Raw genomic sequence first — 23,481 nt, 5'->3', positions numbered from 1 at the left:
GTGGCGCTATCTCGGCTCACTGCAAGCTCCACCTTCCGGGTTCCCGCCATTTTCCTGCCTCAGCCTCCTGAGTAGCTGGGACTACAGGCGCCTGCCACCGCGCCCGGCTAATTTTTTGTATTTTTTTAGTAGAGACGGAGTTTCACCGTGTTAGCCAGGATGGTCTCGAACTCCTGACCTCGTGATCCACCCGCCTCGGCCTCCAAAGTGCTGGGATTACAGGCGTGAGCCACCGCGCCCGGCCTTTTTCAACTTTTTAAGTTCTGGGGACATGTGCAGGATGTGCAGGTTTGTTACTTAGGCAAACGTGTGCCATGGTGGTTTGTTGCACAGATCAACCCACAGATTAAACCCAGCATTCACTAACTATTCTTCCTGATGCTCTCCCTTTGCTCACCCCCGATCCCCATCCCCATCTCCCGACAGGCCCCAGTGTGTGTTGTTCCCCACCATGTGTCATGTGTTCTCAATGTTCAGTTCCCACTTAAGAGTGAGAACATGCTGTTTGGTTTTCTGTTCCTGCATTAGTTTGCTGAGGATGCTGGCTTCCAGCTTCATCCATATCCCTGCTAAGGACATGATCGCATTCCTTTTTATGGCTGCATGGTATTCCATGGTGTATATGTACCACATTTTCTTTATCTAATCTATGATTGATGAGCATTTAGGTTGATTCCATGCCTTTGCTATTGTGAACAGTGCTGCAGTAAACATAGGTGTGCATGTGTCTTTGTAGTAGAATGATTTATATTCCTTTGGGTATATACACAGTAATGGGATTGCTGGGTGAAATCGTATTTCTGCCTGTAGATCTTTGAGGAACCACCACACTGTCTTCCACAGTGGTTGAACTAATTTACACTCCCACCGACAGTATAAAAGCGTTACTTTTTCTCCATAACCTCTCCAGCATCTGTTGTTTTCTGACTTTTTAATAGTTACCATTCTGACTGGTGTGAGACGGTATCTCATTGTGGTTTTGATTTGCATTTTTCTAATGATCAGTGATGTTGAGCTTTTTTTTCATGTGTTGGCCCCATGAATGTCTTCTTTTGACAAGTGTCTGTTCATGTCCTTTGCCTGCTTTTTAATGGCATTTTTTTCTTGTAAATTAGTTTAAGTTCCTTATAGACTGGTTATTAGACTTTTGTCAGATGGATAGATTGCAAAAATTTTCTCCCATTTTGTAGGTTGTCTGTTCACTCTGCTGATAGTTTGTTTTGCTGTGCAGAAGCTCTTTAGTTTAATTAGGTCTCATTTGTCAATTTTTGCTTTTGTTGCAATTGCTTGTGTAGTTTTTGTCATGAAATCTTTGCCCATGCCTATACCCTGAATGGTATTGCCTAGGTTTTCTTCTACAGTTTTTGTAGTTTTGAGTTTTACATTTAAAGGACCATACTTTTCTAATTGGAGAAGTTAGGATTGATTAGCCTTAGTTTTTCTGCCCATTAATAAGAGATACTGGGTATGGGGGAACAAGCATTTGGAAAAGAGAATTTGTGATTATTTTAGTGACAAAAGATTATAATGGAGATTTTAAAAATACAAGAAAATGCTCTTAATCCCAGAAATAATCCCTATTAACATTTTGATATATTTTCATCTTATTTTAAAACAGGAAGTTTGTGTTATATTGTATATACAGCTTTGTTTCATAACTTTTTTTAATCACTTATTTGTCCAGGCTTCCTCATCTTATTACATACTCTTTTAGAACTTTTAAATATCTGTATTATATACTCTCCTATAGCTGTATCAGTTTAACCATTTCCTCTGTTGTGTTGGACATTTGGGGTTTTGCTTTTGTAAATAAAGCTGTAGTGAGCATTCTTGGCGTACACACATTTGCAAATATCTTGGATTATTTCCATAGGACATTTTTAAAGACCAGATATTCATAGTACATAGGGTGTAAATACTTCTATGGCTCTTGAAACATAATGCCAAATTGTGCTCCAGGATTGCTACATGTGCTAGTGTATAATCCCACTTTTCAGTGTGTGAGAGTATCTGTTTTACCACATCTTTCACAAAATGTGGTAATCCTATGATAATCATTTTAAAAATAATTAGGTAAAATGTGCATTTCTTTGATTACTAATGAGGTTGAAATTTTTTGTATGTTTGTTTTTCTTTTGTATTTTATAAGCTGCCTGTTTAGAGTTTTTTAAAATGCAGTTTTTTTTCAGTAACATGTTTATCTGATAATTTTGTATTGATTTGTACCTAGTGAAATGTATTAACTAATTGTTGTATATGTCGCTTATTATTTAGATTTTGCCATCTAATCTTGATTATGAATACTTTATATCATCAAATTTCTAAATTTTTATGTGGTCAAATATATTACCTTTTCATTATGATTTCTTTCCCCTCATGAGCTTTTGTGAATGTTTAGAATGACTTTTCTTCACGCCAAGAGCAGATAATGCCCTATAGTCTATAGAGTGTATTTTAGTGTCTTTATAGTTGTTTTTTGTCTCTTTTTTTTTTTTAACATTCAATTTTTAATCCATTTGGAATTCTGTTGAGAAACAGGGATTTTGTTTTTCCTCCCCCAATTTAAATAATTCTCCCAGCAGCATTTACTGACAACCCTTTCTATTTCCATTGACTTGAAATGCTATCTTGATCAATGCTTTAATTTTCATATGCACCACCATTGTGTATATGTGTAAATCCCAATTTTGGTATTGTCAGAGTTTGTTTTTCTATCTCATGGTTTTGAAATGATATATGATTGTTTTTGCACTTCTTGATTACTAGTGCTGTTACACCTCTTTTCACATGTTTATTGACCTCTTTCTATTGCTTGTTCAGATCTTTTGCGAGTTTTTCAATTAGTTTGTATTTCCATGGATTTGTAACAATTCTTTATATATTCTGGGTAGCAATTTTCTGTTATATGCATTACAACTATCTTTTCCCAGTCCATGATTTGACTTTTTACTTTTTGTAAATTTCAATGTAATTAAATTCATCAATTTTATATGGTGTGTGTGTTTTCCATTCTTAATTTGACAGATACTTACTGAGCATCTACTGTTTCAGGGACTATTTTGGGTACTTGGGATAGGTCATAAACGAAACACACAGTATTTCTAGAGTTCACATTCTAGAAGCTCAAGAAATATTCATAAAAATATTCCCACATATTTTTCCCTGAAAGTGTTTAAGTTTTGCTTTTTCAATTTTAGATCATTAATTTACCTCGAATTCATTTTTGTATATGATATGAAGTAAGAAATCTGTTTTTTTTTTCCTATATGAGTTACCAGTTATCCAGGCACTGTTTATTGATTAACACATTGTTTCTTCATTGTTTTGTAGTGACACCTCTGTTAGATATCAAGTTTCTGCATTTGTGTGGGTTTGTTTCTGTGTCTGTTTTGTTTATTGGTACATTTCTCTGTCCTTGCATCTGTATTACACTCTTAATTACTATGGTTCTATAATAAGCCTTGATATCATAGGTCTTCCTACTTTGTTTTTCTTCAAAATTGTTTGACCTGTTTTTAGTTCTTGCTTTTTTTTTTTTTTTTTTGAGATGGACTCTCACTCTGTAGCCCAAGTTTTTTGAGATAGACTCTCACTCTGTAGCCCAAGTTGGAGTGCAGTGGCGTAATCTGGGCTCACTGCAACCTCTGCCTCCCAGGCTCAAGCAATTCTCATGCCTGATCCTCCCCAGTAGCTGGGACTATAGGTGCACACCACCATGCCTGTCTAATTTTTTGTATTTTAGTAGAGACGAGGTTTCACCATGTTGCCCTGGGTGGTCTCGAACTCCTGAGCTCAAGCGATCTGCCCACCTTGGCCTCCCAAAGTGCTGGGATTACAAGTGTGAGCCTCTGCACCCAGCCAGTTCTTGCCTTTTGTATATGCATTTTAGAATCAGCTGAACTACAGTTACATCTTTGGTTATGCGTGGCTTCCTTTTCAGGGCTGCTGTTAGCTGTGTCAGAGTAAAATCCTGCTATATATTGGTGGTGTCTTCTGGTTTTAATAGTTCTTAGGATCCTTGAACTTCCTTGTGCAACTTCTTTCTTTTCTATATTTTTCTTATTCATGACCTCCCCCTTCCCTCCCTCTTCTCTTTCTTTCTTTCCTTTCTTCTTTTCTGTTACTGTTTTTGCTTCTACTGTTCTTTTCATGTTCCCATCCTTGTTTTTTCTTTTTTCTTATGGTCATTCTAAAGAGTACTTTAAAAATATATTTTTATTAAAGTAGTATTTCGTGCATGTGTCGAGGGAAGCAGATAATACAGAAGCATATAAAACAACAGGTGCAAGTCCCTCTGATATCAGTTGGCTGAGACTTCCCAAATATTTTATGGGGGCATGTGTAAATCTGTGTCTATTGAAAAAAAGGTCATATGCAGACTGTTCTGTAGCTTGCTTTATTTTTAAATTTTAATTTTATTATTATTATTATTACTTTTTGAGATGGAGTCTTGCTCTGTCTCCCAGGCTGGAGTGCAGTGATGTGATCTCGGCTCACTGCAACCTCCGCCTCCCGGGTTCAAGCGATTCTTCTGCCTCAGCCTCCCGAGTAGCTGGGACTGCAGGCGCCCGCCGCCATACCTGGCTAATTTTTGTATTTTTAGGAGAGATGGGGTTTCACCATATTGGCCAGGCTGGTCTCGAACCCTTGACCTTGTGATCCACTTGCCTCGGCCTCCGAAAGTGCGGGGATCACAAGCATAGGACACTGCGCCCGGCCAGCTTGCTTTATTTTATTATTTTAAAAGACATGCTTCTATAGCTAATTTATTCTCATGGCTGCATTGTATGTATATACAGTAATTTAACCAATCCCCCATTGATGGACTTGTAGATGTCTACTTCCTGATCTTGCAGCTTTCAGACACTGCTGATCCTCATTGGCAAAGTGGAAGTTGGATAATTTATTTTCTCTCTCCTTAGGCCTTCCCTTTTACTCTTTTAAATTTAGTGGGGTTCTACCAAGAACTTTCCTATGTACTCTTGAGAGCATTGGCATGTAGCTTTCTCAAGAGGGAAGAGTTGGCAGTAAACCTTGGTGTAGTTCTTTTGTCTGGTTCTATCTGTATTTTACAGTTAAAAAAAACTCAAAAGTTCTTTTTTTTTTTTTTTCTTTTGATATACAGTCTTGCTCTGTTGCCCAGGCTGGAGTACAGTGGTGCAATCTTGGCTCACTGCAGCCTCCACCTCCCGGGTTCAAGTGATTCTCCTGCCTCAGCCTCCTGAGTAGCTGGGATTACAGGTGCTCGCCACCACACCCGGTTAATTTTTGTATTTTTAGTAGAGACGGGGTTTCACCATATTGGCCAGGCTGGTCTTGAACTCCTGACTTAGGTGATCTACACGCCTTGGCCTCCCAAAGTGCTGGGATTACAGGTGTGAGCCACCGTGTCTGGCCTGTATTAACATGGTATCGTGGAAGAGAGTGTTTGTCATGTAGTGTTAAAAGTAGCAGTCCGATTGTAGAGTTGAAGTATGAATGAGTTGGAGAAAATGGAGATGGAGAATTTAAGCACCTCTTTGCCACACACTTGACTATGAGAGAGCAGGGAATGAAGAGATGCAGATTTGGGGATTTTTCATTTTATTGGTGTTATACTTTTTGAAAGAAGTTAAAGGTGGGTCTCTGTGTTACATAATTTTCCTTCTCTTAATCCTCCTAGCCTCCACCAGGCAGTGTGAAGATGCCTAATGTACCCAATACACAACCAGCAATAATGAAACCAACAGAGGAACATCCAGCTTATACACAGATTGCAAAGGTTAGTTCATGTTAGTTGTATAAATTTATACTGGCCATTATAATATCAATAACATTTGCTTTCAGAGCAAAATAAGTCTTTATATGATTACATTTCTGTTGCTTAATTTTTAACTCACTTTCAAGTCTGGATTTGCTGTCTCGTTACCCTTCAAATACTCATTCCTCTTTTTGTCAGCTTATACCATTTGCTTTATTCCATTATTAGGAATTATTTAATTTGTGTATCATCTTGGTGGATAAATTTTTATTGCCTTTGGTCTCACTTTTTAATGCACACTACCATTAAGGTAAAAATGATGGAATAATAGATATTATTGGGAGAGTGTTATAACCGTAAAGTAACAGACAGTGTTAGGAGGTAGAAGATGGCAAAAATCTGAGAAGAAAGGAGATTAATAAGATGCCTGATAACATGTAAGGGCAAATTGAGTTATAAAGAATTTCTTAATCACATCCTTTGACCTCATTCTCCTATAACATTTAAGATATTAGAAAATATTCTTGTGTTGGCGGCCTTGTATATCATTTAATCTGATTTATAGGAGCCAATTCAGTTGCCCTTTTTTCTATTGTTCATTTTCCTCAACTGTTCCCATTGCCTCTGTTCTTCACTCATTTAGGCATAGAGGTCATCTTAATTTCATTTTCCAGATTACCTAAGGATTCTGACTACTTTTACTAAGAGAAGTTTTCCTCTCCTAATGGACCCAACATTCCCACTGAGGGTTTTCAGAACCCAAAGACCAAATGGACCAAATATCCCCATAATATTTTCTGTAACTATGATCTTCAGTAAATTCCTGTACTTTGGAAGTGTGTTTGAATTAGGTTTCTCTCATAGTAGAGAAGTAGGAGTTAGCATATAAATGTTAAAGTATTTTATCCTTCTGACAGTCTATTCACATATTGATATTTTTTATTTAGGAACATGCATTGGCCCAAGCTGAACTTCTTAAGCGCCAGGAAGAACTAGAAAGAAAAGCCGCAGAATTAGATCGTCGGGAACGAGAAATGCAAAGCCTCAGTCAACATGGTAGTATCCAAAGAAGTCTGAAATAAAAATAACTTTTAAACACTTTACATTATGTCTGTACTAGCTCCTAGGTCATTTGGCCTGTGGATAAAACCCTACCGTATTCCTGTTCTAACAAGGAGATATCAGACACAGCAGATTGCCTGTTTGATACTCTGTAGCCTTCTAATCTTGGCTGATTTGCATAGTCTTTTGTTGATAGATTAGAACAGTGTTAGCCTCATCACACAGAAAATGAATGTGAATATGATAATTTTTGCTCACTCTGAGGCCAGGAGCCTTTGATTCTTCAGTTAGGCCCTCCTTGGTTCTGTGGAATCTTTATGAGTACATTTGCATGTACCCTACATTTGACTTTTACCTGATTTATTCAGGTCAATTTCAGATTATCTGCCCCAGTCCTCACAAGTATTTTGTCAAATCATGTTAGAAAAATTGGAAGCCTAAGGTATTCATTTGATGCCAAAGAAATAAGTGGTGAATTGTTTGCAGTGAATTCTATTCAGTGTGTGCCTGCCAAAGCACTTCAAAGGAGTCTCTTAGGGAAAGCTAGCAGTCTCTGAGTAAGAAGAGATAAAAGAGCTAGATAAGTCATTGTTAGGATGTCTGGGATAGTGATACAATGCAAAGCTAGAACAATAACAATGTATAGAACTATTTCTTTTTATCTTAGAATGTGTAAGTCTAGGCCCTAGACTTATAAATGACACGTTTATCCTGGGTCATTTTCTTGCTTGCAGCATAACATCTATAGAAGGAGAAACTAAAAGTTGAACTGGGACCAATGTTTCTGAAGTACCTGTAATTAAAATCCATCCTATTTCTTTAGCACTGGCAAATACAAACTATTTCTGTGAGAGATATGTTAGTAAAGACAGTAACAAAGAGTAGGAAATTAACAATTAGACTGCAGTATGTTAGCACATTTTAGTACTTTTCCCCTCTTAACTCATATTTAAATCGTCAATACAATCCTATGAGGGGTGATAGAGTTTTTATTCTCATTTTACAGATATGGAAACTAAGGCTCGGAGGAGAGAGTAAGTTGCCCAAGGCGACCTTGCCAGTAAGTGGCTAGCCATTTCTGGTTCCAGAGCCTCTCTTCTTTATGACTATTCACTGCCGCTTCTCAAATAGTATGAGATTGGTATGAGAAATGAACTATATGAAATTTGAATAGTATGATAAATGGAACACAGGAGACTCATTGGGGAGAATCAGAAATAGGTTATTGTTCTTTCTATAAAAATTACCCTGGTCTGGAAAAAGTAGGTAAAATTGAATTTTTAAAAACTGTGAGATATAACATCTAAAATTGGGAAATGGCCTTAGGTGCTGTTTTTACCCTCTATTTTCGTGTTTTGACTTCTTTATTTTAATTTTTTATTTCCCCCACCATTTCTCAAGGCTTATTTTTAATCTGGTTTCTTTATGTAAACACATTTTTTTCCCTTTACAGTTTGAATTTGTTTTTCTCTGCGTTTTTAAAGGTTCTATAATTCCTCAGCTTCCTTATCATGACTATTTCATGTTTTCTTTGTTGTAGGGTTTTCGTACATGTATCTTTTGGATATTATTTTTTCCCAGATTTTGAGTATTCTAAATTTGATTCTTTGGTATTGGTTTAATCTTGGACTTAATAGAAAACTTGAAAAAATTAGAAGCTGGTCTTTCTCCACATGAGATAGGAATTATAACAGAATTATATTTGAAGATTTAAGATGCTGAGGAGAAAATTGAAGTTTAAAAACTGGATGGCCTTTTCATGCCAGCCAGACTCTTTGGACTGTGAAATAAATCTGTTTTAGGGTAGAAGCACTGGATATGTGCCTTCTTTTTGTTTCTTGTTTTTTCTGTACATAAATGGTTCGTGCTAAACATGATATGATATGACACTGGAAAATTATTTTACCATGTAATGTGCTCTAAGGTGATGATATTCTGAGAAAATTTTTTAAAAATCTAAAGCTTGTCTTTCAAAGTTCTAGGAATAGAGATATAGTACTACAGTTTTTCTGAACTTTTTAAAAAATAAATAGAGTTTTTCTTTATTATGAAACAAAAAATAATATCACGTTTGTTATAAATAACCTTTTCTTTTTTAAAAAAAATTTACAGGTAGAAAAAATAATTGGCCACCTCTTCCTAGCAATTTTCCTGTCGGACCTTGTTTCTATCAGGATTTTTCTGTAGACATTCCTGTAGAATTCCAGAAGACAGTAAAGCTTATGTACTACTTGTGGATGTGTGAGTATACAACAATTTATATCTTTGCTTAGAATTTGTATTTTTGTTGTCGAAATCCACATTTTTATTTCAAGGATAGTATAGCAAACCAGTCTTCTTTTTCTGTAGATAAAGCTTAATAATCATGATTTCAGAGTGAAACATACCATATTTAGGTACTTCAGAATTGTACTATATTCTTGGCTGAGAAAAACCTGTATATTGAGAACTGGCATTCTTTTGAGGAAAAGACAACTTCTCTGTCGTATGGGTAAAATTTTGTAAGATTCTTTTTCCTTGAAAGATGTTATCTAGGCATGATTTGCTTGGAAAAAATAATGCATACTAATTTTATGCAGAGGAAGGCCATTTAAAAGAATTCTGTTAAATGTAGGCGTTTTAGCTATTTTTAAAAAGGCATAAAATTATTACATAAACTAAGTATTCTTTTTATAGCTTTGAGTACAGTTTACTTTTTTGTTTTCAATTGTGATACTTTTATTATTGAAAGTGCTTAATTAACACAGGACATTTTGTTGAACGGAACATTAGAATATATGTTTGGGGCTCTGATGCTCACATCACTTTCAGTATAATAACTCATGGAATACTGAGACAAAATGTCAAGCTGTTGACAGTTTTACTGTGTGTGCACAGACCTCCCACTTATTCTCTGTTTCATTTTTATTCCAAACAGTAGTCTCAGCCTCATTTTGATATCCTGTCAGAAGGGGAGGTAGCTGTTGAGGGTTCTCACATGCACAACATCTGGGTTAATGGATAATTTGTAGGGTACATTCTTGATGGAGGAAATTTACTTGTTTTTACTTTATGATTAATGAGACTACCACCCCTCCCTTAATGGATGAGATGATTTTCCCCAAAATCTTTTAGGAGCATTCTTCATGTATGTCAACTTGTTTTGGAATATGAGAAGTGATTCCTAATGGATAGTCTATTTTTAACTCTTCATTAGTATTTTTTGAGATATTCTTGATCTAATATCTTTTGCTGAATCCTCAGTGTCAGTAGTATATATTTTTAATATTAAATGTCTGATTCCATATATGTACATGCTAACCAACTCTTATTTAATCAATATAATATATGCATTTATATTTTATATATGTTTATTTTTTTAAATGGGCAGAAATTGTCCTAGCATTTTATTTTATTTATGTATTTATTTTGAGACAGTCTTGCTTTGTCGCCTAGGCTGGAGTGCAATGGCCCTATCTTGGTTCACTGCAACCTCTGCCTCCCGGGTTCAAGTGATTCTTGTGCCTCAGCCTCCTGAGTAGCTGGGACTACAGGCACGTGCTATCACGCCTGGCTAATTTTTGTATTTTCATCTATACTTGGAAGAATTTTCATGAACTTTAAAGCGTAATTATACATATATTTTATCTTTCTTTCAGTGGATTAGGAAATAACCTAATTTGAAAATTGAAATTTAAGTTAGAATGTTCTTAAGGTCTAAAACTTTTTAAGGCAGCTGGATGCTATTTAATGCTGCAGAGTAATAATTTTCTGTTTCACAATCTTTTCAATTCTGTTTTTTTTTTTTTTTTTTTTTTGAGACGGAGTCTTGCTCTGTCGCCCAGGCTGGAGTGCAGTGGCGCAATCTTGGCTTACTGCAAGCTCCGCCTCCCGGGTTCATGCCATTCTCCTGCCTCAGCCTCTCTGAGTAGCTGGGACTACAGGCGCCCGCCACCATGCCCGGCTAATTTTTTTGTATTTTTAGTAGAGGCGGGGTTTCACCATGGTCTCGATCTCCTGACCTCATGATCCGCCCACCTCGGCCTCCCAAAGTGCTAGGATTTGTAAGCGTGAGCCACCGCGCCCGGCTCAATTCTGTTTTTAAGATCTTAACACAACCACCCTTATTTTGAGGCCAAGGGTTTTGAGTAAATTTATTACGAGCAAGCATACCTGAGAGTTAAAAATCCTAATGGGACTAGAGTAATGAGTGAGAGTGTCTATTTTGTGATAGAATTGAATGGGATTTTAAAGTGGGAAAAGCTCCTGCATTTCTATGGCTGAAAAATTGAAGCTTACAGAGGTTAAGTGATTGGCTTAATATTAGATGACTACAACCTAAGTAACTTCATCTGGAGCTCTTTTTTTTTTTTTTTTTTAAACTCTAGAGCTTGTTTACTTATCTGGTGGGTTAGGTAAGAGCAAATTTAGACATCCCAGAATGTGTGTGTATATCCTGTTTCGTTAATTATTATTTGATTTGTAAAGAAATCTTGAAGTTTGAGATTTAAAAAACTAGCCAATAGGTTTTCCCACTTGTTAATTTTAATTCAAGTGATTTGTTGGCATATTTTTATTGATTTGATAATTTACGTTAAACATCATTTTAGCTTATATAAGAATGTACTTACTATAATAAATTCAGCCTGTGAATAAATTTTTAAAAATCCTTTAAAACAGTTACTAATTACAATGGGTCAAAGTAGTTCTTTAGGATCATGGTATAGTTAGATGTTACTCAGATTTTTTGTTTTTGGTCTGTCAGGGAAAGCAGTTATTAACAGCATGTGATGAATTTGTCAACATCTATTTGTGTTAACCAAAAGAAAAGCCTGCCACAGTAGCTGAAATGCATCGTGTTGTGTGGGGGTGTGAGGAGGGGACTTAATAAATTTAATCCTCTAGCAAAACACAAGTTTTTTTCAGGATTTTACAAAAGGACAGCTCTATGAAGGTGAATGAATAATCCTTATACAGTCACTAGAAATTGCTACTGTATTAGTATTTTTAGTCCAGTTTTTAGTCTGCAGCCCCATTCTGTAAAGATATAGTTTTTCCTCCTAAGTCCTGGGTCTTTTCCTGGCAGGCACTGCTTTTCTTCTTGGGCTTCAGCTCAAGAGACGTCACATGTTTCCTTTTCGGGAAGAAGCCCTTAAGGTAGTGTGCCTCTGGTTTAGCTACATCATCGCCTGTGAGGAGGAGAGGGCCAACAGAATTTTTGCCAAACAGTACATGTATTAAGACTCGCTTTCCTTTGTATACTCTGTTTTCAAATCAAATATGTAAGATACAACAGTGTTTTGAAAAATATAAATGGAAACATGGAGTAGAACACATTTGCTCTTAGGAAGTATTTTTTTATTTACAATTTTTTGTTGGATGAATTCATAAATTGAATGTAAACCTTTCTTTTTCTATTTTGTTTTCTGATTCCACAGTCCATGCAGTAACACTGTTTCTAAATATCTTCGGATGCTTGGCTTGGTTTTGTGTTGATTCTGCAAGAGCGGTTGATTTTGGATTGAGTATCCTGTGGTTCTTGCTTTTTACTCCTTGTTCATTTGTCTGTTGGTACAGACCACTTTATGGAGCTTTCAGGTAAAATGTGTGTACTTTAAAATACACTCTTTAAAACCTGTGAAGTAAATAATTCGTAGTACATGTTAAAGGGAAAATTGACGCATTTTGATTAAAAAATTCTTGTATTGTTGTATAACATACCTTCAGGAAAGTTCAATATAGCATGCCTGTGTATTCATTGGATTTTGTAAGTCATAAAATTCCATTTTTTTCTCCCATTTGATAAAAGACCAAACATGAAAATTGATGGAAAAATAAGAACAGTCTTAGAAGTTAATATTTGTAAAATATTCTCTTCCATATGTTATACTTTAAGGAAAATTTTGCTCTTTGCCCACCCCACCTCCCAAATCAAAATCCCAATTGGTGCTTACAGTTTTAATTTTTAAATTAACCTAGGTAAGGTAAATATACATGCAGTACTTAAAATGAACCATTTGCACCTAGCAACTTGGATTATTTTCTTTATAAATCCATTTTAGGTTTTTTCAAAGGCAGCACCATTTTAAAAACCATTTATGCTACTAGGTTAAGTATAATGCTTTACATAGTATATTTTAATCAGTGGTTACGGTTAACGTTTCCTAAGTGCATGTTCTATGGGATATTAATAGGTGCTGGGGGGAAAAAAAGAGCTCATAAGCTTAGTAAATTTGGGAACAGCTGGATAATAAGGTTAAGCAAGTTTCTTCATTTCAGGATTTCTTACACTCTTTAAGTACCTAGTATGATTTGTGCTTTATGACTTGACCATGCAACCATTATTTTTCTCTGGAGTACTTTGTTGAACTATTGCTTTAAAAAGTATTGGGAAGTACTGATTGAAATGATAGTCCTATATGGGTTCATATATTTAATAGTTTTTTAACTGATTTTTATTTGAGTAAACTCATTTGTGAATAACAAACCATTTCAACTCTCGTGAATAAGGGGTAACATTACTAGGATATATGCGTGTGTTATTTAAAGGATATATTAGGAAAATTAGAGGGCCACATTTAAGTGTTCAATATGTTTTGCCATTGCAACCTAAAATCTCTTTAGTTAACCAGAATGTGTAACACACACACACACACACACACACACACACACACACACACAGAGTTAGAAACCCAGATCTGTAAACAGATGAGGGAAAAACAGAAGATAACAGGAGATGGGAGAACATTAGGGAATTTGGAGAGAAAATGTATCAGACAATGAAGAAGTAAATTATTACTTAGAAATGGCATAAAGAGAAGAAATGATGAGAGGAGGAGTGAAGGGAAGAAATGATGGGAGAAGGGAAAGGAGAAAAGAACCTTTGGATACGTTGAAATATGGGAGATTGGTTGCCAAGGAACGGGGAGAACTTCTCCTGTAGAGATGGGTTGGAGAGGAATGAAAGGAACATATTTACTTCTTGCATGATCTGAGTTATTGCTGTTATTTTCTTCATTATCTAAGCGTGGCTCACAAGGCTGTTTCTGTGTTTTTTTTTTTTTTTGGACATCTAACCTCTGCCTAATGACCTCCATCACATTACCAGTATGTTACCGATCTGTGATGATGCTGGCTGGTAGGAGTGAGGATATCTTTGTGAAACTTTTCAAAAAAGTGACTTGAGACTAGGGAATTTGGATTTTAAACCTTCTGTGACCTATGTAGCCAAAATAAATGACTAAAAGCCAGCTTTCTGCCTTTTATTTCCTGAAGTCACTTGGTATCTTTTTTTTCCCCCCCATTTTGGCAGTTGAACTACAAATGTTCGGTGGAACATTTTTACTTCTGGCATTATTGATCCCTAGGCTGAGTTCTTAGCTGCATCTCAGTCTTTTAGAGTGTATACAAATATATTAATAATCTGGTTTTCACTGTGCAGAGTAGAAATGAGAGGAATACTGTTTTTTGTGTTTTTTTTTTTTTTTGAGATGGAGTTTTGCTCTTGTTGCCCAGGCTGGAGTGCAATGGCTTGGTCTCGGTTCACTGCAACCTCTGCCTCCTGGGTTCAAGCAGTTCTCCTGCCTCAGCCTCCCAGGTAGCTGGGATTACAGTCATGCACCACCATGCCTGGCTAGTTTTGTATTTTTAGTAGAGACAGGGTTTAACCATTTTGGTCAGGCTGGTCTCGAACTCCTGACCTCAGGTGATCCGCCCACCTCAGCCTCTGCCCACCTCGGCCCCCCAAAGTGCTGGGATTACAGACGTGAGCCACTGTGCCCAGCCTCGAGAGGAATAGTTTTTATGGGGAAAGTTGAATTAAAGTATTTATAATCATTAATATACCCTCCTATTATGTATCTTTGGCATTTCCTTATATTGATATATTTACAGGACTTTGTTCTCCATAAAGTAATCTCATTGTAAAAATCTGAAGGAAAATTATATAGCGAAGTTTCAAATGTATGTGTTTTTAAAAGTTAAGTTTATTAGGTATCAGGATTAAACATGAAGTTGTCATTTTGTTATTTATGTAGTTTACAAAGATTGTAACTTGGGGCTGGGCATGGTGGCTCATGCCTGTAATCCCAGCACTTTGGGAGGCAGAGGCTGGTGGATCATTTGAGGTCAGGTGTTCGAGAACAGCCTGGCCAACATGGCGAAACCCCATCTCTACTAAAAATACAAAAAATTAGCTGAGTATGGTGGCATGTTTCTGTAATCCCAGCTCGAGGCAGGAGAATCGCTTGAACCCGGGAGGCAGAGGTTGCAGTGAGCCGAGATCGTGCCACTGCACTCCAGCCTGGGAGACAGAGTGAGATCCTGTCTCAAAAAAAAGAAAAAAAAAAACAACAACAAAAAACCCCAACTTGGTCCTGAATTTTGTACTTCCACAAATCACTAGGCATTATGCAAATACATCAAAATATTAGGTAATTATTAACAGGGCAGCATTATTGTTGAATGTTGTTGAGTAACTATTAGAAACAGACTGAGAAAGAGTATTTGCATAATGCTTAGTGATCCTGGCTTCCCTACTTAAAAAGCTGTGTGGTTCTGAGCACATGGAGTAAAACTCAGAGCCTCAGTTTGTTAGGTTTAAATGAGGGATATTTGTAGAGTTGAAAGGAGGATTAGAGATAATGTATGCAAGTTTTGCATTATAGATGGTGAATAAATGGTAGCTGTAATTAATTTTAACTTTTTTTGGACCCTCTTAGATTTTATCATTCACATTTTATGATCTATAAGTGAACTGTGATTTGTTATAGATTATATTTTACAGAGCCATTATTTGTAGCTTTGAAGACAATTTTCAAAATAGTACTTTCTCCCACTTTTTAATTATGATATATTTAATGCATACCAAAGAATACCTGAAACACAAGTTAAAAGGCATAGTAATGAGTCATCTATGAACTGTGAGCCCACTGGTCAATTTAAGAAATGGAACATTATCAATACCGCTGAAGCACTGGTATGTTTCCATTTCCCTGCTCCATAGGTAACCATTAGGTTGAATTTTGATAATTTTTGCTCATTCTCTAGCTATAATTTTAGTTTTATCGTATATATTTGTACTCCCAAATCTTTTTTTAGCTTGTAGAGAATATTTTTAAAAGTATTTTAATATTTATAAAAGTGATACATCTTTGTATACGGGTTATTTTATATACAGTTTTAAGTAACTGTACAAATATTTTTTTTTGGTAAAATAATGACCCGTTTTAATCCTTTTCTACCAACAGTTCTTGCCGCTGACTTATGTGGGCATTTACCTTTATATTTTAAATAATGATCATATACTGCCATTCCTTGATTTTGTTTAAGTGGCTTTATTAGGATATATTGTACATACTATAAGATTCACCCAGTCTTATGGGAAAATTCAATGACTTATTTTATTTTACTTTAAGTTTTGGGATACATGTGCAGAACGTGCAGGTCTGTTACATAGGTGTACATGTGCCATGGTTGTTTGCTGCACCTATCAACCCATCATCCACGTTTTAAGCCCCGCATACATTAGGTATTTGTCCTAATGCTCTCCCTCCCCTTGCCCCCCACCCCCTGACAGGCCCTGGTTTGTGATGTTCCCCTCCCCGTGTCCATGTCTTCTCATTGTTCAACTCCCACTTAGAGTGAGAACATGAGGTGTTTGGTTTTCTGTTCCTGTGTTAGTCTGCTGAGAATGATGGCTTCCAGATTCCTCCATGTCCCTGCAAAGGACATGAACTCATTTCTTTTTTATGGCTGCATAGTATTCCATGGTGTATATGTGCCGTGTTTTCTTTATCCAGTCTATCACTGATGGGCATTTGGGTTGGTTCCAAGTCTTTGCTGTTGTGAATAGTGCTGCAATAAACATATGTTTGCATGTGTCTTTATGGCAGAATGATTTATATTCCTTTGGGTACATACCCAGTAATGGGATTGCTGGTCAAATGGTGTTTCTGGTTCTAGATCCTTGAGGAATTGCCACACTGTCTTCCACAATGGTTGAACTAGTTTACATTCCCACCAACAGTGTAAAAGCATTCCTATTTCTCCATGGCCTTGCCAGCATCTGTTGTTTCCTGACTTTTTAATAATCACCATTTTAACTGGCATGAGATTGTATCTCATTGTGGTTTAAATTTGCATTTCTCTAATGACCAGTGAGGATGAGCTTTTTTTCATGTTGGCTGCATAAATGTCTTTTGAAAAGTGTCTGTTCATATCCTTTGCCCAATTCAACGATTTTTAAGTAAATTAATAGAGTTGTGCAGTCATTACCACAATCAGTTTTAGAACTTTTCCATCCTTCCCAAAATTTCCCTGGATTCATTTGCACACAATTCTCATTCCTTTCCCCTAGCTCCAGGAAACCACTGATTTGTTGCCTGTGTCTAAAAATTTCTCTTTTCTGAGCATTTCATGTAAATGGAATCATAGAACATCTAGTCTTTTGCTGTTTTCTTTTACTTAGAATAATGTTTTTGTGGTTTATTCGGGCTGCAAAATGGGTTAGTAATTCGTTTCTCTTTAATTGTTAAATAATATTCCATTGTATTGTTATATAACATTTTATTTATGCATTCACCAGTTAATGGATATTTGGCTCTTTTCAACTTTTGGCTTTTTGGATAATACCATGAATATGCATGTGTCTTAGTTCATATTTGTTGCTCTAATGGAACACCTGAGGCTGGGTAATTTATAAAGAAAAGAGGTTTATTTGGCTCATGGTTTTGCAGAGTGTACAAGAACCATGGTGCCAGCATTTGCTTCTAGTGAGGACCTCAGATTGCTTCACCTTATGGTGGAAAGCAAATGGGAGCAGATGTGAGTAGAGATCATGTGGAGAGAATGAAGAAGCCAGCTGGGGGAGAGATGCCATGAATAGCCAGCTCTTTTGGAAACTAATAGAGAACTTATTCCTTATCGTGAGTACTGCACCAGGCCATTCATGAGGGATCTACCCTCATAACACAAACACCTCCTGCTAGGCCCCACCTCCAACATTGGGGATCAGATTTCAGTGTGAGGTTTGGGGGATCAAATATCCAAACTGTAACAGCATGTACAAGTCATGTCTATGGCCATATATTCATTTCTCTTGATTATATATATATATTAATTTTACTGTTATACTTTAAATTTTAGGGTACATGTGCACAACGTGCAGGTTTGTTACATATTTTTAAGAGTTACCATAACAATATTCCTAGGAGTGGCCTTACTGGGATGAAACTTTTTTTTTAAAAACGTGTCTAAATTTTTAAGAAACTGCCAAACTGTTTTCTAAAGTGGCTGTGCCATTTCACATTCCCATCAGCAACGTCTGAGGGTTCTAGTTTCTCTGCATCCTCACTAACACTCATGTTTTGTCTTTTGATTATTGCCATTTTAGTGGGTATGTAGTAGTATCTTGTGGCTTTAATTTGCATTTCCCTAGTTACTGATGAAGTTTGAGCACCTTTTTATTTGCTTATTAGACATGTGCATCTTTTTTGGTGAAATGTTTGTTCAAGTTCATTGTCTATTTTAAAAATTTGGTTGTTGACTTCTTACTATTGTTTATTTTTTAAATACATTTTGTTGTAAGAGTTCTGTATTGGAGATATATGTTGTTTTGTTGTTTAACAGTTTGCAGATATTTTATCCCAGTGTGTGGCTTCTTAGTGGTGCCTTAAGAAGCACAAAAACATTCAATTTTAAGAGTCTGATTTAACAGTTTTTTTGGTCTTGTCCGGTTAGTATCATGTCTAAGATCCTTTTTCATAGCCCATGGCCATAAAGATTTTCTCTTATATTTTCTTCTAGAAGTTTGTGGTTTATCTCTTGTGTTTAGGTGTATAATACATTTTGAGTTAATTTTTGCTTATTGTGTATGAGGGTTATTGGTCTTTATTTGTGTAAGGGTCTGAATGCATCTTTTTGCTGTGGATATCCAAATATTCCTCCACTGTTTGTTAGAATGACTGTATTTTGTAAATTATCTTTTTGTACTTTTGTTGAAAAATCACTTGTCCATATATGGAGAGGTCTATTTTTGGACTTTTCCCATTGAATTATTTGGACACTTTTCTTGCAAATCTATTGACCAGTGATGTAAGATTTATTTTTGGACTCAATTCTGATCTATTGAACTATGTGCCTATCTTTATACCAATATGCCTTTCTTGACTAATGTTAATGTTGCTTTATAGTTAGTCAGTCTTTCGACTTTCTTCTTTTTCAGAATTGTTTTGGCTATTCAGAGTCCTTTGCATTTCATTTCATTTCAGAGTCCTCAGCCTGTTTCTACAAAAAATAAAAAATAAAAATAAAAACCCCTCTGTGATTTTGGTAGGGATTGAGTTAACACTGTAAGCCAGTTTGGGGAGAGTTAATACCCTAACAGCATTAATTTTGTGAATATGGATTTCCCTCCATTTATTTAGATTTTTATAATTTCTCTCAGCCATGTTCTTCAGTTTTAATTGCACAAATCTTATACTTCTGTTGTTAAATTTGTTACTGAGTATTTTATCCTTTTTATGTTATTTTAGGTGGAATTAATTTCCTCTTTGGATTGTTTGTTGCTAGTAGTTAGAAATAAAGTTGTCTTTCATATATTGATGTTGTATCATTCTACCTTGCTAACCTCCTTCACTAATTCTAGTAGTTTGTGTGTGTGCATGTGCTGGTGCACATGCATGCTCAGATTCCTTGGGATTCCATATATATTATGATACTGTCTTCTGCAAATAAAAATGTTTGCTTATTCCTTCCAAAGTAGTTATCTTTAATCAATCCGCCTTCCTTTTTTCCTCCTTTTGCTTTATTAAACTGGCTACAGCTTCTAGGATAGTGAGAATAGAAGTAGAAAGTAACATCCATGCCTTGTTCCCAATTTTAAGAGAAAGCATTCACCATTAAGGATGATATTGACTGTAGACTTTTTTTTGTAGATGCCCTTTGTTGGTCTGAGGAACCTCTCGTGTTTCTAGTTTGTTGAGTTTTTTTTTTATTTTTTTAAATCATGAATGGTGTTGCATTTTTCCAGATGCTTTTCTGTTGCCATGATCTATGGAGATAATCATGTGATCTTTGTCCACTTACTCTGTTAATATGGTGAGTTACACTGATTGACTTTTGTAAACCAACCCTGCATTTCTGGCATATTTTCCACTTGGTCATTTTGAGTTCCTTCTGGGAGTTGCAGTGAGGATGCTGATTTTTATGATTTGCCCTACCTTGGTTGAAATATGTTGCCGAGAGAGTTGTGGGGAATGAGAGCAGTTCTAGGCAAGAATGCCACAGACTCATGCTGTTCTTACCAGAGTTCAGTAGTTTCCATGAGTAGATGTTTCTCAGTTTGTTTTGTTGTGTGCCTTTGGACAGAATACTGAAATGGTTATTTTTGAGTTTGATCCATATTTATTATATTTTGAGAAGCGGATTTGTTGACTTCCTCATTCTGTCATGCTGGAAGTGAATTTCCATTTTTTGATTTTTAAGTTTTAGTTGTTTTCTACTCATTTGCTGCTATGGAGAATAAAGCTTCAGCTTTTCTCAAGCTTATGTTGCCCCTTTTCCCCAACACACATGCATCCTTTCTCCCCACAGTCCTTCTGTTACATGTAACAATGATTTTAGGTTAGACTAGTATTTGGAGTTCTTTATTTATTACTATGTAAATGGTATTTACAGCTGCACTTTCTAGTATATTGTGATTATATTTTGTTTTTTGTACAGCTGTATTGCTACAGTAAATGCCTTATTTTGATCTGTTGCTTCATTTTACACACATACACACTCCTTCCTTTCCTTCTGATTCTTTCCATATTTTCTGGCAAAATTGAAAAACTATGGTTCATCCTTTCTGTTTATATAACCAGAAAAAGAGATTTTTTTCCGCAAAGCGAAGTCTCAAACTCTTCATGAGGAAAGGTAATATTCTTTATATAACTACAAGAAGAACCTAGTGCTTATCAGATTCTCTTACATTTATATATAAATATATACTGTTTTAGAGTCTATAAATCATGTTCAGTACTTTGTATTATTTGATCTTTACTGTCTTTTGGGCAAATTATTAGGAACTGAGGTTTTAACCCAGATCTTCAGACTACAATACTTTATTATATTTACGTTATCATTTAGTTTGCAGTGAATCCAGGTGCATCAGTGATTTCCACACAATAAGTTAACTTACTTTGGAATATTTACTAACAATGTTTATTTCTTGACTAGCTCTTTAACCACTGTAGTTAGTATTTGTTACAAAGTTCTCTGCCCACTGAGTGTTGAGAATGTGGATAAGATAAATAGCTCGTTAACTTTGTATGCAGCTTATTTCCTAATAGCTTTTCTGAGTATGATCTAAGGACTCTTGGGGCCTTCCTTTCGGAGAGCTTACGTTCCTCCCTTTTCTAACGGTATACCTGTGTGAAGCAGATTTCTTCATTTTCAACCAAAACAACGTATTGTATAACAGATTGAGTGCAGATACAGATATAAGAAACCATGTAGATACAACGTTGCTAGGAATTTTACTACTCTAAAATTAACACTCTTGCATGCACTTGAAAGAATATATAGCCTGCTATTGTTGGGTAAAATGTTCTAAAATGCTTCAAAATATTCAAAATGCTTTTGTACTTTTTTTTTAACATTTTGTAAAATGTTCAAAATGCTTTTGCAGACGCAACTATAGGTTGCCAACCAAAAAAGCTACTTTATATATGAAGTTGACAGTCTATATATTAAGTTCACAGTCTCTTTTAATTAATGTGCTTATGCCATTTATATTTAATATAATTAATTACTTATCTGCTTGGATTAAAATCTGTCATTTTACCATCCATTTTCTGTTTATTGCAGCTATTCTTTGTTTCTTTTCCTTTCTTTTTGCCTTTTTTTTTTTTTGGATCAGTTGAGTATCTGTTAATGACTCTGTCTTCTCCCCTATTTCTTCATTATTTATATCTCTTAAAAATGTTTTTTAGTGATGCCCTAGTTTTTACAATATATGTCTCTAATTAATCATAGTCTGCATTCAAATAATATTATTCTGCTTCATATGTACTGTAAGGATCTCCTAGCAGAGTACTCTCAGTTCCCCCTTCCCAACCTTTATATAGTTTTAAAATGTATTTTATTTTTATATATGCTAGAAACACACAGTACATTACCTTGAAAAAATTTTTTTAATTTGAATGGGTACATAGTAGATGTGTATATTTATAGGATATATGAGATATTTTGATACAGGCATGCATTGTGTAATAATTACACTATGGAAAAAGGGGTAGTCATCCCCTCAAGCATTTATCCTTTGTGTTACAAACAATTTAGTTATACTCTTTTAGTTATTTTAAAATCTACAATTATTTTGACAATAGTCACCCTGTTGTGCTATCAAATACTAAGTTACTCATTCTTTCTAATAATTTTTTTGTATTCATTAACCATCTCTACCCATCTGGTGCCCTGGCTTCTGCCTACTACCCTTCCTGGCCTCTGGTCACCATCCTTCTTCTATCTCCATGTGTCACTACTTTTGCTTTAGATTTTAATTTTAATTTGCTTTTAATTTTAAAAGAATTAAAAATAAGGAAAAATGAAATTTACATTGGCCTTTATTAATACCATTTCAGCACTTTTCATTTGTGTGTGTGGGTGTATATGTGGAGATCCATGTTTTTGTATCATATCATAATCTTTTTGCCAGAAAATTTTTCTTTAATATTTTTGGTAGAACAGGTCTGCTAATAATCAGTTCTCTGATTTTTGTCTGAAAAAGACTTTATTTTTTATTCAGCTTTGAAAGATATCATCAGTAAGTATAATATGGGTTCACAGGTGTTTTTATTGTTTTTACTTTCTTTCGTACTTTAAACACATCATTTTCATCCGTTCTGGCTTGCAAAGATTCTGGCTAGAAGTCCACTATAATTCTTATCCTTGTTCTTCTGTATTTAGTGTGTCTTGTTTTCTCTGGCTGTCTTTAATATTTTTTCTGTATTTCTTGTTTTGGGGTGTTTGAATATGATGTGTTAAAGTACGTGTGTGTGATGTGTGTTATGTATATGTGTGTGTTTCTGTTTATCCTTAGTGTTGTCTAATGTTCTTGGATCTCTGGCTTTGAGTCTTCATTAATTTTGGAAAATTCTCAGTCATTCACTGTCTCTTTACATATTTCTTTTGAAACTTCTTTATCATCTCTTTCTGTAATTTTTATTACATATGTGTCAGAATTTTTGATATTGCCCCACATCTCTTAGATGTTCTATTCTTTATTTCCATTCTTTTTTACTTTTGCATTTCAGTATATATAATTTCTATTTTCAGTTTCACTGATTCTCTCCCCCCTCAGTTTTGCTGAGTATAGTGGTGAGCTTCTCAAAGGTACTCTTCATCTCTATTATGATATTTTTCATTTCTACCATATCCATTTGGTAATTTCCTATATCTTATATGTATGCTAAGATGCCCCATCTCTTCATGCATGTTGGCCACCTTTTTGACTAGAGTCTAAGAACCTATTAGTCAGTTATTTTAAATTTTTTGTCTGATAATGCCAACACCTGAGTTATATGTGAATATGGTTTTCTTGATTGCTTTGTCTCTACATACTTGACAGCGTGTCTTTTTTTCTTGTTTCTTTTTATGCCTCATAATTTCTTGTTAAAAACTAGACATCTTTTGAAGACAGTAGAGACTGAGATAAA

The 23,481-nt window shown here is 35.4% G+C and overlaps 1 protein-coding gene across 1 annotated transcript in view; it reads left to right on the top strand.

Annotated features, from left to right (window-relative positions):
• Positions 1 to 23,481, top strand: part of SCAMP1 (secretory carrier membrane protein 1) — a 124,169-nt gene that overhangs the window by 58,185 nt on the left and 42,503 nt on the right. Inside the window, exons 3-6 of the mRNA XM_032156993.2 lie at positions 5,663 to 5,761; positions 6,688 to 6,796; positions 8,915 to 9,043; positions 12,220 to 12,379. Of these exons, the coding sequence (XP_032012884.1) occupies positions 5,663 to 5,761; positions 6,688 to 6,796; positions 8,915 to 9,043; positions 12,220 to 12,379 (497 nt within the window). The remainder of the gene's footprint in view (positions 1 to 5,662; positions 5,762 to 6,687; positions 6,797 to 8,914; positions 9,044 to 12,219; positions 12,380 to 23,481) is intronic.

This window comes from Hylobates moloch, unplaced genomic scaffold, assembly GCF_009828535.3.
Source record: "Hylobates moloch isolate HMO894 unplaced genomic scaffold, HMol_V3 SCAFFOLD_6, whole genome shotgun sequence".
NCBI classification, from domain to species: Eukaryota; Metazoa; Chordata; class Mammalia; order Primates; family Hylobatidae; genus Hylobates; species Hylobates moloch.
The sequence above is the reverse complement of the archived record's forward strand: the minus strand, read 5'-3'. Positions and strand labels throughout refer to the sequence as shown.